Genomic DNA, 13546 nt, shown 5'->3' on the forward strand with positions numbered 1-13546 from the left:
ACTTGAAACGCCAAAGGGTTTATCTTTTGAAAGTTGCCTCGTGCTGCTGGTGATGCTCTTGGAGAACACGGCTCCCACCACATGTCCCTGCTGCTGTCTTTGTGAATAACACACATGCGTGTTATCAGCACATGTCCCCACAAATCATCCTTGGAGTTTGGAATAGTGCTATGCTCATGTGCTTCAAAACAGAATCAGGTGGATTTCAAATCAGGAATAAAGGAGATACCATTTCAAATCAGAAATAAAGTCCTGGGCAGCCCGGGTGGCTCAGCAGTTTGGCGCCGCCTTCAGCCCAGGGTGTGATCCTGGAGTCCCAGGATTGAATCCCATATCGGGCTCCCTGCATGGAGCCTGCTTCTCCCTCTGCCTGTGTCTCTGCCTCTCTCTGTCTCTCATGAATAAATAAATAAAATGTTAAAAAAAAAAAAAGTCCTTTCAGCATAGGAGTCAAACTCAACTTGTCCCCTTCAGAGAAAAAGTTTGTATTTCACTCTTTATCCAGTAAAAGTGATGAAAACCAGGCACTATAAACAAATTATAATCCATCTGTACGGTAGACCTACTAGAGAGCTGTTTAAAGCTGAGATAGATCTGTCTGGACTGTTGTGGGAAAATCCTTCCTATAGTAAATTAAATACCACAAAGTAGTATATACATGATGATCTATTTAAATTTTTAAAAAATTACACCAAAGGGGTGCCTGGGTGCCTGGGTCGGTTAAGTGTCTACCTTTGGCTCAGGTCATGATCTCAGGATCCTGGGATCCAGCTCCACATTGGGCTCCCTGCTCATTGGGGAGCCTGCTTCTCCCTCTGCCTCTGCTCCCCCTGCTTGTGCTCTCTCTCTGTCAAATAAGTAAATAAAATTTTTTTAAAAAAATTTTACAAAACTCAGGATGCCTGGGTGGCTCAGCAGTTGAGTGTCTGCCTCTGGCTCAAGGTGTGATCCCAGAGTTCTGGGATCGAGTCCCACATCTGGCTCCCTGCATGGAACCTACTTCTCCCTCTGCCTATATCTCTGCCTTTCTCTCTCCGGGTCTCTCATGAATAAGTAAAATCTTTTTATAAAATAAAATAAAAATTGTGCAAAACTATATATATGTATATGTGTATACATATACTCATTTGCATGGAAAAGACATTCAGTAAGTCTCTAGACTTTTCCAGGTATATTCACCATATACAATTAATAATGTGGCTCTTCAGGCTGGGGGTAGGCCTAAGAGGAGGGTAATGTTTGAATTTGAACAGAAAGGGTATATACGTGATTGGTTTCTATGATTTAAAAATTTTTTTAAAGAATATAAGTAGGCACTGTATACAAGGTTGAGGTGAAAGGAGCCTGCTTGAACAGAGCCCCAACTTCAACTTCTCTGCATCCTCTTGAGACCTTCCTGATGCTAGACTCCGCCTGTAGCTGACTTTTGTATGGTTCTTTACAGTTTATGAGTATGTTCACACAGTCATATTCTCGAATCCTCCCAACAGCCCTCTGACAGATTTTTATTGCCTCTACTTAACAGAGAAGCAAACTGATGCTAAGAACCAGTAAGGGACTTGTCTTGGCTCATGGAATTTGTCGAGAAGGAAAATGGGTTCAAATCTAGGTCTTCCGAATCGGAAGCCTCATGCTCTTGCCACTTCGCCAAGTGGACAGGAGTTAACGCCTGCTGATTGGACTTCACGTTCTTATCACTTCTTTATAAGGAGCGGTTTGTTCCAGTCGGGTTTACAAGTGGCACTGGCCAGCCCCCCTGCTTTTGTGAGGGGCAACTATCTCCATCCAGCTGATAAGATTTGTATTGCTGTCTTCTGGACACTTCAAATCCCTACCCATCGATTTCTTTTCCTGTTATTTTTCCTCAGAGAGCCTTTTCATAAGCTGCTGGCCCAAGGCCTTATCAAGGGACAGACATTCCGCCTGCCATCTGGGCAATACCTACAGAGAGAAGAAGTAGATCTCACAGGTAAGAGTGGCCCACCTGGTCCCATCCCGGTACTCACAGGCCTGAGAGCCATTGACAAAGCAGGTGTTTGCCCAGGGCCTTGGTTGTGGAAAATCCAGGGTCTCCAAGCCTCCGCCCACTGCGGGCTGGTGCCCTCTGAAGCCTGGGGTTCGGACAGCTGCCTGCTTCTTGGCCCCAACCCAGCCCCAGCCATGTCGGTTCACTTTCGGCAGGTTTTCGTGTGTATGTAACCCAGAGTCAACCTGGCCATCAGCTCATGTCCTCACTTATCTTTGACAGCTCATCTCAGGGATAGAGCCCCCAGACCCAAGAGACACTCTTTGAAGCTTGGGGTACTCCCAGCACTTCTCCCTAGTGGTTTAGAGGCGCAGCACTAAACTTACCCTGCAGCACCCCAGAGCAACCCCGTCTAGCACTTCCCTGGCTTTCCCCTGAACTTTTCCTCAGGGGTAGCTCCTCCTACCAGATCTGTGGGGTAGCTCTACCAGATCTATAGGTGGCACCGTGAAGGTGTTGTGTGCACCCAGTATACCAATGAAATCAGAAGATGGGAATGGGGGTATCTAGAAGCCCCTGCAAGAAACCCCCAGAACTCTGACTTAGAAAACCCAGTGCACTATGGATGAAATCATGTAAACCCAACAAACCCCTAATGGTAGGCAGCCTCCCAAGCCAAATACTAGAGGAAAGATTTAGGTGGAAGCCATCAAGGGAATTACCTAATTAATGCAGTAATATATCAGGGTTTGGAATGGTCCAAGGGAGAAAAAGAAGCTAGAAAGGCAGAAATTGGCAGTGATTCTCCAACAGACCAGCGGGGAAAGGAGCCAAATCCAAAGGGCATCCAGATTGCAATTGTCAATGAAGTGCTCTTTGTGTTAAGGGCAGGACTGTCATGTACAGCTGTGCAGTGTGTATACTGCACAAAGGCACCCAGTCAAGGGGCTGAGCAGGGCCTGAAATCCAGCCACTTGCCAAACTTAACACCTCAAGGCCACATCTGCCAAGAGAGGGCACCTCTAATTTCTCAACTGCTCTGCCCAGATTGATGCCTTTTTCCTAATTTGCACAACAGTGCTGAAAAGGGTAGCTACAACCCGGAGGAAGTGTGCAGAATAAACGGAGCAGTGATTCCCTGAGCCTCACCACAGCCTGGATAAAGCAACTTCGGTTCCCCTTTGCTCTGATGTCACGGGGCCAGTGTTGTGAACATCTTCTCCCTTCCCATGTAGACTTTCCCCGTGGGAGAGAATACTTGGAACGGCCTGGGCAGGCTTCCATCTCCTTCAGGGGTGCACTTCTGTGAACTATGGAATTAGCTCTTAGGCACACACATCAATCCCTTGGGAGTTTGGTTGTGGCCAGAGTCCAGGACTGTCTGCCTGGAAGGAACAGAAATGCACCCAAAGGCAGGTCAAGCGTGGGATATAGGGCTGTCACCCAAGCCAGCTGCCAGGGCTCAGCCTGGCTTCACGGCACGCCCGCGGTCACCAGCTGCCACACAGATGCCAGTCCTAGGACTTCTTCCCCTGTCCCCTAGCTTCTCATGCCTGTTCCATCTGCCCTCTTCTTCTGCCCTACTCTCCTTCCTCCACCAGGCTTGGCTTCTGAGGTTACAGGGTGACCTTGGGGAGACACCAGGCCATGGCTCACCCCATCTCCTTAGGACTTTATGGCTCTGGTTCCCAGGAACACTGAAACAAGAGTTTCTGTCTCTTAATTCTGGTTTCTGAGAAGACCTCAGCCTGGCCAGATGTCTTTCCTTGTCCCAGCCAAGGAAGGCCTTCTCCATCAGCACCCTCTGGACCAGTGGCACGTGGGTGGGGAGGAGTCACTTCCAAAGAACAGGCCGTGGCACGTTGGCACCACTGGGTGCACCCCATTCCGCACGAGCCCATGGTCTCCTGGGGCCAGACCACGTGTTGGGAACTGTAGTGACCTCCGGGGGTGCTCCTCTGCCCTGAAGGCCCAGACCGGTCCACCACCGGCTTCCAGAGGAGACCATGAATCCATAAAGAAGACAGTACACCGTGCAAAGCTTTGTTGCCCTGTTCCTACTTTCTCTTTTAGATAAAAGTAATTGACTTTTACAAAGCAGGAAATTGCTTTGTCTTATATTGTGGTCGAGAAAAAGCTGGCCCAGGCCCTTCTGACCGTACCGTGTATTCCCAAAGGGAAGGTTTGTGGTGAGAGGTGGGCCTCACTTATTTCAAAGCGAAAACATTTCCTGTAACATACTGTAGAGAAGGAGAAAGAGGCGTGTTAAGTGAGTCAGTGGGATTCCTCAGCTGGACACTTGGAACAGCTCTTCTGAGATGGGCTTTTCTAGGGCTAGCTCAGAACCACACATAGCCCCACATGTTATTTCGGTGTGTAGGCTCTGTTCCTGTTCACTCAGAAACGAAGGAGCAGCTGGAGGTAACGTGGGAGAAGATGAGCAAGTCTAAGCACAATGGGGTGGACCCCGAGGAGGTCGTGGGGCAGTTCGGCATCGACACCATCCGGCTCTACATCCTTTTCGCTGCCCCTCCCGAGAAGGATATCTTGTGGGATGTGAAGAGTAAGTCCCCTTCCTGTCCCCGGGGCCGCCTCCTTTGTGATCTGCCTCGGATGCCGAAGGAGTTTAGGGGAAGGAAATGTCGTGGCTGAAGACAGTAGCGAGGGTCCTAGGAATCGGGTCCCTGAAGCGAGTAGGGTTTGTCCAGCATCCTGTGCCAATCTTAGACAGGGCCCCCAGATGTAATGAGCCTCAGAACCCTGGGGGGAGCTGGTGGCCATCGTGGATTCCCAATCCTCACCCCAGACCTGCTGACACAGCGTCCAGGGGGTCCCAGTGTCCAGTCCCTGCCTTTGGCAAATCTGTGGTATACTGCTGCTGGTCCTACAAAGACCCCGCCTGAGAACATTCTGCAGGAGCCAGACTGGCTTCCATGCAACCCTGAGACCCCTCGGTGGTCCACAGAGGCCAGTCCCCTCTCCATCTACCCTGAAAGGCAGAGGGAGAAGCAGGCTCCCTGCTTGGACCCTGGGATCGTGACCTGAGCCAAAGACAGACGCTCAACCACTGAGCCACCCAAGTGCCCTCTGGGGCCTCCTTCTAATGTTTTCCGTGACCTCTGTCACCCACACCTCCAGAGCCCCCTGAGGGGAGATTTGTCTGTACAGAGTTGATTAGATCTGAAAAAGGATGAGGTCCAATCTTAGGTGTCGGGATGTCCGAGAATAAGCGGCCCGATGCTCACTCAGTTTTCCTTCCTGTGGTCCACCCCTAGTGTTGCTATGGGGAGGAGCCATCAGTGCCTGGGATGACAGCTTACCCAGCATCCCTTTCTAGTGCTAAGTGTGCTCTGGAGCAATTGTCACGGGAGCCAGTCCTAGAACTGGCCGCATTGGAATCAGGGACTTACAGAGTGCAGATGTTCAGGCATAGGTGTCCTTGGGGACACCTTTGTGGCAGCAAGCTTCTTACTCAAGGCAGCTGGTCACCGAGGCACATCCCCCAGGGCTCCTGAGCTTGTGGGGGCCAGGGGTAGTGGGGGGCATCACTCTGAGTAGCCCCGCAGCCCTGAGCTCTGAATACCCAGGGCTCTTGAATATGGCAGAGTAGTGCTGCTCTGAGCTCCCAGACCCTGGAAGCCAGGGTGGACCCTGCAGCCTGCCCTGGATAAGCCCCATTGGGGCACAGTGACGCATGTCTTCAATGCACAAGTCCCTCTCTGGGCTGGCGTACAACCAGGTCAGTCACTCACATGTCTCTTCTTCTCTGTCTCATTTCTTGTCATGAAACTCAGCTGATGCCCTCCCGGGCGTGCTAAGGTGGCAACAGCGTCTGTGGACCTTGGTGACCCGCTTCATTGAGGCCAGGGCATCTGGGATGGTTCCTCGGCCCGAGCTGCTGAGTAACGAGGAGAGAGCCGAGAGCAAGAAGCTCTGGGAGTACAAGAATGCAGTCATCTCTGAGGTCAGGAACTTTCTGGGGATACTGGTTAACTTGGTGACTGAGCGCTCTTGGTGTGGGTGGGCTACCCTTCTTCCTTCCTCTCTGTGGTGGGCCTCTGGTCTTGAAGGGTTGCCGTCAGCGTGTTGAGTATCTCACCAGCGGGGAGCAACAGTCCACATGCTGAGGAAGACTCGCTCTCAGGAAACAGCTTCCTCTAACAGTGGTCCCCACATGTCCATCCCAGACCTCAGGAGGCTGCCCCCTCCATGTGGCTCCGCACTTAATGCACCGGGGCAGAGAACCAAATGCAGGATTATGCTGATGATGCATATGTGGGAGATCAACAAACAGAAGTTTAGAAGTGAAACAGGCATGAGGAGACTGTTCTTTGGCCTCCTCATTGTACAGGTGGGGACAGAGATGGGGCCCAGAGACTAGAATCCGAGTTCCTGGATGCTCAGCATAGTGAGGACTTTCCCACCACTTACTTTGTTACACAGAATCTGTGTGAGTTACTATGACATAACTTTTGCCAATAAATTATTTGTTCATATTACCTTCTTAGAGAATGTTTTATTGTCTAAATCATTTTATCTTTTCCTGTCTCTAAAGACTTTATTTTTAAGTGACCTCCACACCCAGCGTGGGGCTTGAAGAACTGACCCTGAGATGAAGAGTCACACACTCCACCTCCTGAGCCAGCCAGGCGCCCCCTCACTCATTATAAAAGATTCTTCATTGATAACAAATCCCTATACATTTCTTATCTAGAAGTCTGACACAATACCATGACATTTGCCTTTTTAAGCACTTTGTAAAAGAAAAAAAAAAAAAATGTCCTGTCTTTGAAAGAAGGCATTTAGGAGATCCGGAGCTGTATTTTTAGTGGGTACCAAACACACCAAATACTCCTCAGGCTGAATTTTTAATTTTACCTCTGTTTTTTAGAATTGCCAATCTAAAGTCAGCCAGGGTCACTTTTCTGGACTCGTAACTGATGACCTTGGAGGAACAGGGTTTTCATGAGGCCACGGGTGCAGCATGGTCTCATTCGGTGACACTTCTTCAGGGAAGATCCCTATCCTCCCCACTCTAGGGTAGAGACACAGAGCTCACACAGTTGAATTTCATGATGTGAGTGACGCCTGAATGATTGTTTTCATACCACATATTTCCTGTAAGGATTTGGCACATTTTTCTGTTCTGTCAGATAATAGAATTGGATTATTTCAACAACATCTTTAGATGTGTTGTTTTTCGATATCTTTAGACATGTCATTTCTCTGTATTCTTGGCCGTGGCCGAAATTGAAAAGCACACAAACAGGAAGTAGCTGACAGGTCATACTCGTATTCTTATGTTGACTCCATATTCGAAAATGCAAAACTTATCCCATATACTAATAACCTTGGTTGTGAATGAAAGTCACGTAGCCACAGAGAAGGGATATCCTGTACCCCACCTCCTGCTGACTGTTGTATAGATGTTTGCTTGTCAGTGGGTCTTGCCTCCTATCCAGGTAGTTAGCAGCATTTGGGATAGTGCTGTGAGAACCAGCACTGTCCCAGATGTGGGGCGGCTGGAAGTGTTGAATAGTGGAAACACTGTAGATCCTGATTTTAAAAATCTTTGCCAATGAAATGTTACCATGACTATTCAAAATGGTGAATACATTTATAAACATCTTTGATTGCATTCATTTAATTCCCCCCTCCCTTTTTTTGGATAATTCGTTTGCTTTGTTGTTGTGTTGTGTTGCATTGGTTGTTTATGAAAACCTTAAAGGAATTTTGAAGACAGTGAATAATTTGACTTTTATAAATAGGTGACCGGCCATTTCACAGAGGACTTCTCACTGAATTCTGCAATTGCTCAGCTGATGGGACTTAGCAGTAACCTCTTGGTAAGTGGCCCTCCTGCCCTCATTTGCTGGTCGCAGAGAAGGGCAGGTGGCTGCCAACCACATTGTTAGGTGGCCTGCAGGGGGTCCTGGGTCGTGGACAGAGGGTAGCACCATGGTGTCACCTCCTTGGTGTGGCTCTGTTATCTTAAAGAAGCATTTTTTCCATAGTCACAACCTAGTTTTATAGCTAGAAGATTCTTTTTTTTTTTTTTAAGATTTTATGTATTCTTGAGAGACACAGAGAGAGGCAAGGACACAGACAGAAGGAGACACAGGCTCCCCATGGGAAGCCCGATGCAAGACTTGATCCCAGGACCCTGGGCTCATGACCTGAGCCAAAAGCGGATGCTCAACCACTGAGCTGCCCAGGTGTTCCTAGCTGGAAGGTTCTTAAAAGCTGGTCCAAATCCTGCTCCCTCTCTCCCCTCCCCCATTCCAATATCTTGCAGATGAGGACAGTGACACCCAGCAAGGTTAGATGACATGTCTGGATGATTAGTGACAAACCAGTACCAGACTCAAGCCCCCTTCTCTTCCGGCTCTGCTCTTCATGCTTCCACTGGCTGCTTTCTCGATTGATCTGATACTCCCTCGGCATCATTAATATTTTACGCTCATTTAACCTGGACAGATCAGATTTGTGCTCACTAAAAACAAAAGTCAGCGTTTTTAGCATAGACTCATCTTGCTACATATGACTAGAATGTTTCTTGCCAGGGGAAGCATTTGTCAACAAATGGAGCTTAGACCAGTGGTTAGCTGTTTGGACAACACACAACAAAAAGCACATTAAAACTATTAACAAATGCCTTTCTTTTTTTTTTTAATTTTATTTATTAGAGAGAATGAGAACACAAGCAGAGAGAGGGGCAGAAGGAGAGGGAAAAGCACACTGCCCACTGAGCAGGAAGCCCAACATGGGGCTCCATCCCAGGACTATGGGATCATGACCTGAGCCAAAGGCAGAGGCTTAACCAACTGAGCCACCCAGGCGCCCCAACAAATGGCTTTTATAATGAAGCTCTCCCCAGACTTTAAGAAAGTGGAAGAAATTTACAGGCTTGACTACATGAAACTTAATATTTTTAGTATATTAAAACATGACATATTAAAAAGCAGGTAAAAACTGGGGAAAATAGTTTATAACAAATATGTCAGAGTTGAGCCTTAATATCCTTAACATATTAAGAGCTCTTTACATATGAATATGAAAATACCTAACCTAAAAATAGTGAGAGGATGTGAGAAGACAATAACCCACAGAAAATGGAATAGAAATAATCTGCAAACTTGGCAGAAAAAATATATCTGCCTTGCTAGTTATCATGATGAACGCAAATTAAAAATACAATGCTATTTTTTTTAACCTATCAAATTTGTAGAGACTTTCTAACATAAAGTCTGCCCTATGACAAAGGCAGTGAGAGAGTATCGCACAGCAGCAGTGGCCATGGTTGATGTAACCTTGCCAAGAGGAACTTCAGCTTTGAGGTTGGTAGCCCTACTACAATTATTTAGGTCCTTTGGCTCAGGATACCCATTGGCAAGTGACTCATAATCACAGACATGTAATACCCCAACTGTCCCCAGATGGGGAAGTCATAAAATGACTTGTCATATCAATAAGAAGGAAATGTGCCACTACCACTCACATCATACCTTCCAGGAATCCTTACTCTCAGAAACTGTTCACGATATAACATCAAGTAAAGACACACAATACGGAAGTGCCTGCATGACAAAAATTCCAGTCGAGCAAAAGGGTATGTGGACAGTTGTGTATACTCACATATTTTTGCCTTTTTGCAGACCAGGATAAAAATACATCTGGTTTTTTTCCTAGGTGATACAGTTATGTGTAATTGTATATTGCCCAAATTTTCTTTATTGAGTGTGTGTTATTTTTTTTAATCAGGAAAAAAGTGGCTAATATTATAGAAAAATGAAATTTATTCTCCCCAACAGCTACTTCTGGCAAATTCTCTCTGTACTGTCTTCCGTGGAATTATATTTAAATCTCTTAGGCAGTTTTGTAAAGATCATATATGTGTGCTTTTTTTTAAAAAAAAGTTTAATATATTTGGACTCCCTTTACCTAGCAAAATACATTATGTGGGCTACCTACTTTTTTTTTTTTTAAGATTTGTTTATTGATTTATTCATAGAGACACACAGAGAGAGAGAGAGGCAGAGACACAGGCAGAGGGAGAAGCAGGCACCACACAGGGAGCCCGACGTGGGACTCGATCTAGGGTCTCCAGGATCATGCCCCAGGCTGCAGGCGACGCTAAACCGCTGCGCCACTGGGGCTGCCCCCGCTACCTACTTTTAATTTTAACAAACACGTCAAGGGAGTCTACTTCTGCCTATGTCTCTGCCTCTCTCTGTGTGTTTCTCATGAATAAATAAAAATAAATAAGGTCTAAAAAAAAAATCCTAAAATTAGACCAAAACTGTTTTTGCCACAGGGTGACAAAACATAGACTGAGTTAACAAACATAGACTGAGCTGCCACCATCACTTTAGGCTGGTTTTTACCATGACTTCCCCAGGGTGCCTTGAGAACTGCCAGCCTCTGGGAAACTCAGGACAGTTGTTTTCCTCCAGCCACCTTAGCCTGGCCTGCCTCCCTCTGGGCTGTTCTTGGTCTACACTCGCCAGCTTACATCCTGCTTTGCTGACCACCCTCCCTCCCCACCTGCACCCGGTGGAATCCTCACCCTCGACTCATTTGTCGCTTTTCCCCTCAATCCTCTGTAAACTCCTTGAGGGCAGAGACTTCCCCAAAGTCTAGCATAGAGTAGGTGCCCCATAAATTAAATGGGTGTGGCTGCATTATCTGACCAGCTGTATTGCAGGAGGAAACCAGGTCTTTACTGTAACCAGCAAAGCTGTTTAATAGAAGGAGGACCCCCGAGGTCCCTGAGCGGGCAGGAGGGTCCCTGCACTGGACGTTCCACATTGCAGAGCCTGTGGGCAAGTCTGTTTGTGTGTCTCACTGGCCCTGCAATGCACGGGAAACCTCGCAGAGCGGTTAGTAGTTTAAGTCTGGTGTAAGACAAAGCTGGATTCTCATGGGGGCTGCGTCACTTGGCTAACCATGTACCTGGGAGCAGGTTACTCTCCTTTCGTGGTCTGTAGCTGCTTCATCCGTCAAGTGGGGTAAGAACACCTCCCTGTAAGGGTAGTTGTGGGAACCAAATGAGCCTCAGACTGAGGGCCTAGTATGTGCTCAGTTAAGAGTCGTGTATGTGGTGTTGCTGCTGCTACATTCCTTTGAATACTCTGATTGAAAGGGGCAAGTTCTTTGTCCAGAGCAAACACAGATGGTAAGGAGGTTTTTGGCCTACCCGCTTGTGTCTCTGCACTTCAGATACATGAATGGCCTTTCTTAGGCAGGCTTATTTTGTTCGTCTCAATTTTTTTTAAGATTTTATTGATTTATTTGAGAGGGACAGCACACATGAACAGAGTGGAGGGACAGAGAGAGAGGGAGAAGCAGGCTCCCCACTGAGCAGGGAGCCCGACACAGGGCTCAACCCCAGGACCCTGAGATCATGACCTGAGCTGAAGCTTGACGCTTAACCAACTGAGCCACCCAGGCACTCCGATCATCTCAGTATACTTACACCATTCTTTTCTCTTCCTCAGCAAGCTTCTCAGAGAGTGGTTCTCCACAGCCCTGAGTTTGAGGACGCGCTGTGTGCCCTGGTGGTGATGGCTGCCCCAATGGCCCCTCACATCACCTCGGAGCTCTGGGCAGGTAGGTGGGGGTGTCCTCATCTGAGCAGGATGTGCTCAAGCCTCTTGTGGAACACAACTTGGGGCTCAAGTGTCCTCAGGCATGGAGTCCAGTGTTTGGCATCTCTACCCGGGACCTCTGTCTTATGGTCACAGTGGTGGGGCTTCTGCATGGTCACCCCGGCCGAAGGGGAAAGCACTTCTCCACTTCGGCACACATGTCCAGACTGGGCATTCTTTCTCCTAACTCAGCCTCCTGCTCTCCATATACCGTGACCTCAGGTTATCTTTTTAAGGTGGAAACTCAGGTTTAATCCCACTTGACAGATGGAGAAAAGGGCTCCTGGATCACACTGCAGATCTAAAACTCACATGAACTGGAATTTGGTCGCTCCAGCAGACTGTCATTCCTAAACTGGGCACTGAAGCAAGTCCCACTGCCTGAGGCTTTTGTGAGCGAAATATGGAAGCTTCCACCTCACCTGCCCCCTTAGAGGTCCCAGTTCTGGAGCCAGGAGAGTGCTTGGAGAGTGGGCTTTTGATTGACTGGTTGGTTGGTTGATTGATTGATTGATTTGACAAAGAGATAAAGTGAGAGAGCATGAGTGGGGGGGAAGGGCAGAGGGAGAGGGAGAAGCAGGCTTCCCGCTGAGCAGGGAGCCCGACCGGGGCTTAATCCCAGGACCCTGAGATCATGACCTGAGCCGAGGGCAGATGCCTAACCTGCTGAGCCACCCAGGCGCCCCGTGACTGGAGAGTTTTAAACCAGTTCTTAGGCAATTCTGATCCACAGGCAGGCAGGGGATTGTGTCTCTCTACTGTTAAGACCTGACTTTCAGAGGAAAGCCCAAGGCAGGACTTCATGTACTTTTTCTGTCTTAGGGTAGCCTCTTGAGAGCATTTTTCAGGGCCAATTGGTCATTCTAAAAGGCTATCACTAGGAATACTTGTATCCTCTCCTTTTAAGGAATGTTGAAATGTTCTTTACCCTGAACTGCCTTCAGTAGTTCATTCTTTTCCTTTTTGTCATCTCTATTTTTTGTGAATTTTAATATGGAACTACTTTTTCAGATGGTGTGAGGTTTAAAGTGTCTTCCCATTTCCTATCTTTGGACACCTAGACTATTTCAAACTATATATTATTGTTCTAAAAGTTGAATAGCAGGGTACCTGGGTGGCTCAGTGGTCGAGTGTCTGTCTTCGGCTCAGGGCATGATCCCAGGGTCATGGGATCGAGTCCTACATCGGGCTCCCCCAAGGAGCCTGCTTCTCCCTCTGCCTATGTCTCTCTCTCTCTCTCTCTCTCTCTCTGTGTTCTCATGAATAAATAAATAAAATCCTTAAAAAAAAAAAAAAGGTAGGAGTTGAATAGCTAATTTTTTGTTCACATGCACAATCCTGAGAACACATGCCTAAATGTAATGCTTGTTCAGAGATGCAAAATAGTAAGGCTTTTGATGCATATCCTCAAATCAGCTTCCAAAAAATTCTCTGGATCATGAGTGAATATCAACAAACAAGAGCATCCATCACGATTCCAGGTGTTCTGCAAGGCCTTTGCAATCACTTAGTGATAAACTCACCCCGCATGCTGGAATAACCTAACCTGGGCACACTCCTTCCCTTTGAAATCCTGAGGGATATGCTCATGCTTTTGCTGCCATGAAGATGAACATCAGAGCCACACATCTTATGGGACCAGAGCAGGTGAATAAATCTTAGAGGAGAACAGTTCCTTGGGCTTGGGCCTCAGTGTCAGAGGCCTAGCGTGGCCTGTCAGGACCGACTCAAGACAATCAGAATGTGGAACAATAGTTTGGGCCATCTGTGGTTTTACGTGGAGCTCCAATTGGTTTCCTAAGAGTTTGCAAAAAAAAAAAAATTCATCTGTGAGTATTTCCAGTTTAAAAATAAGATATACTTATAAACATTTTAGATTTTGTGTGTGTGTGTGTGTGTGTGTGTGTGTGTTTTTTACTTGCAAACGTATTTA

At 47.3% G+C, this 13546-nt stretch overlaps 1 protein-coding gene across 4 annotated transcripts in view; it reads left to right on the forward strand.

The window, feature by feature from the left end:
- The window catches only part of LARS2 (leucyl-tRNA synthetase 2, mitochondrial), a 157495-nt gene that overhangs the window by 127655 nt on the left and 16294 nt on the right, over window positions 1-13546 (forward strand). For all 4 annotated transcript variants that reach the window (XM_041762667.1, XM_041762666.1, XM_041762669.1 and 1 more), the window contains 5 exons: window positions 1869-1969; window positions 4347-4529; window positions 5761-5930; window positions 7735-7812; window positions 11464-11575. In XM_041762667.1, coding sequence (XP_041618601.1) covers window positions 1869-1969; window positions 4347-4529; window positions 5761-5930; window positions 7735-7812; window positions 11464-11575 — 644 coding nt within the window. The remainder of the gene's footprint in view (window positions 1-1868; window positions 1970-4346; window positions 4530-5760; window positions 5931-7734; window positions 7813-11463; window positions 11576-13546) is intronic.

This window comes from Vulpes lagopus, chromosome 7 (genome assembly GCF_018345385.1).
Source record: "Vulpes lagopus strain Blue_001 chromosome 7, ASM1834538v1, whole genome shotgun sequence".
NCBI classification, from domain to species: Eukaryota; Metazoa; Chordata; class Mammalia; order Carnivora; family Canidae; genus Vulpes; species Vulpes lagopus.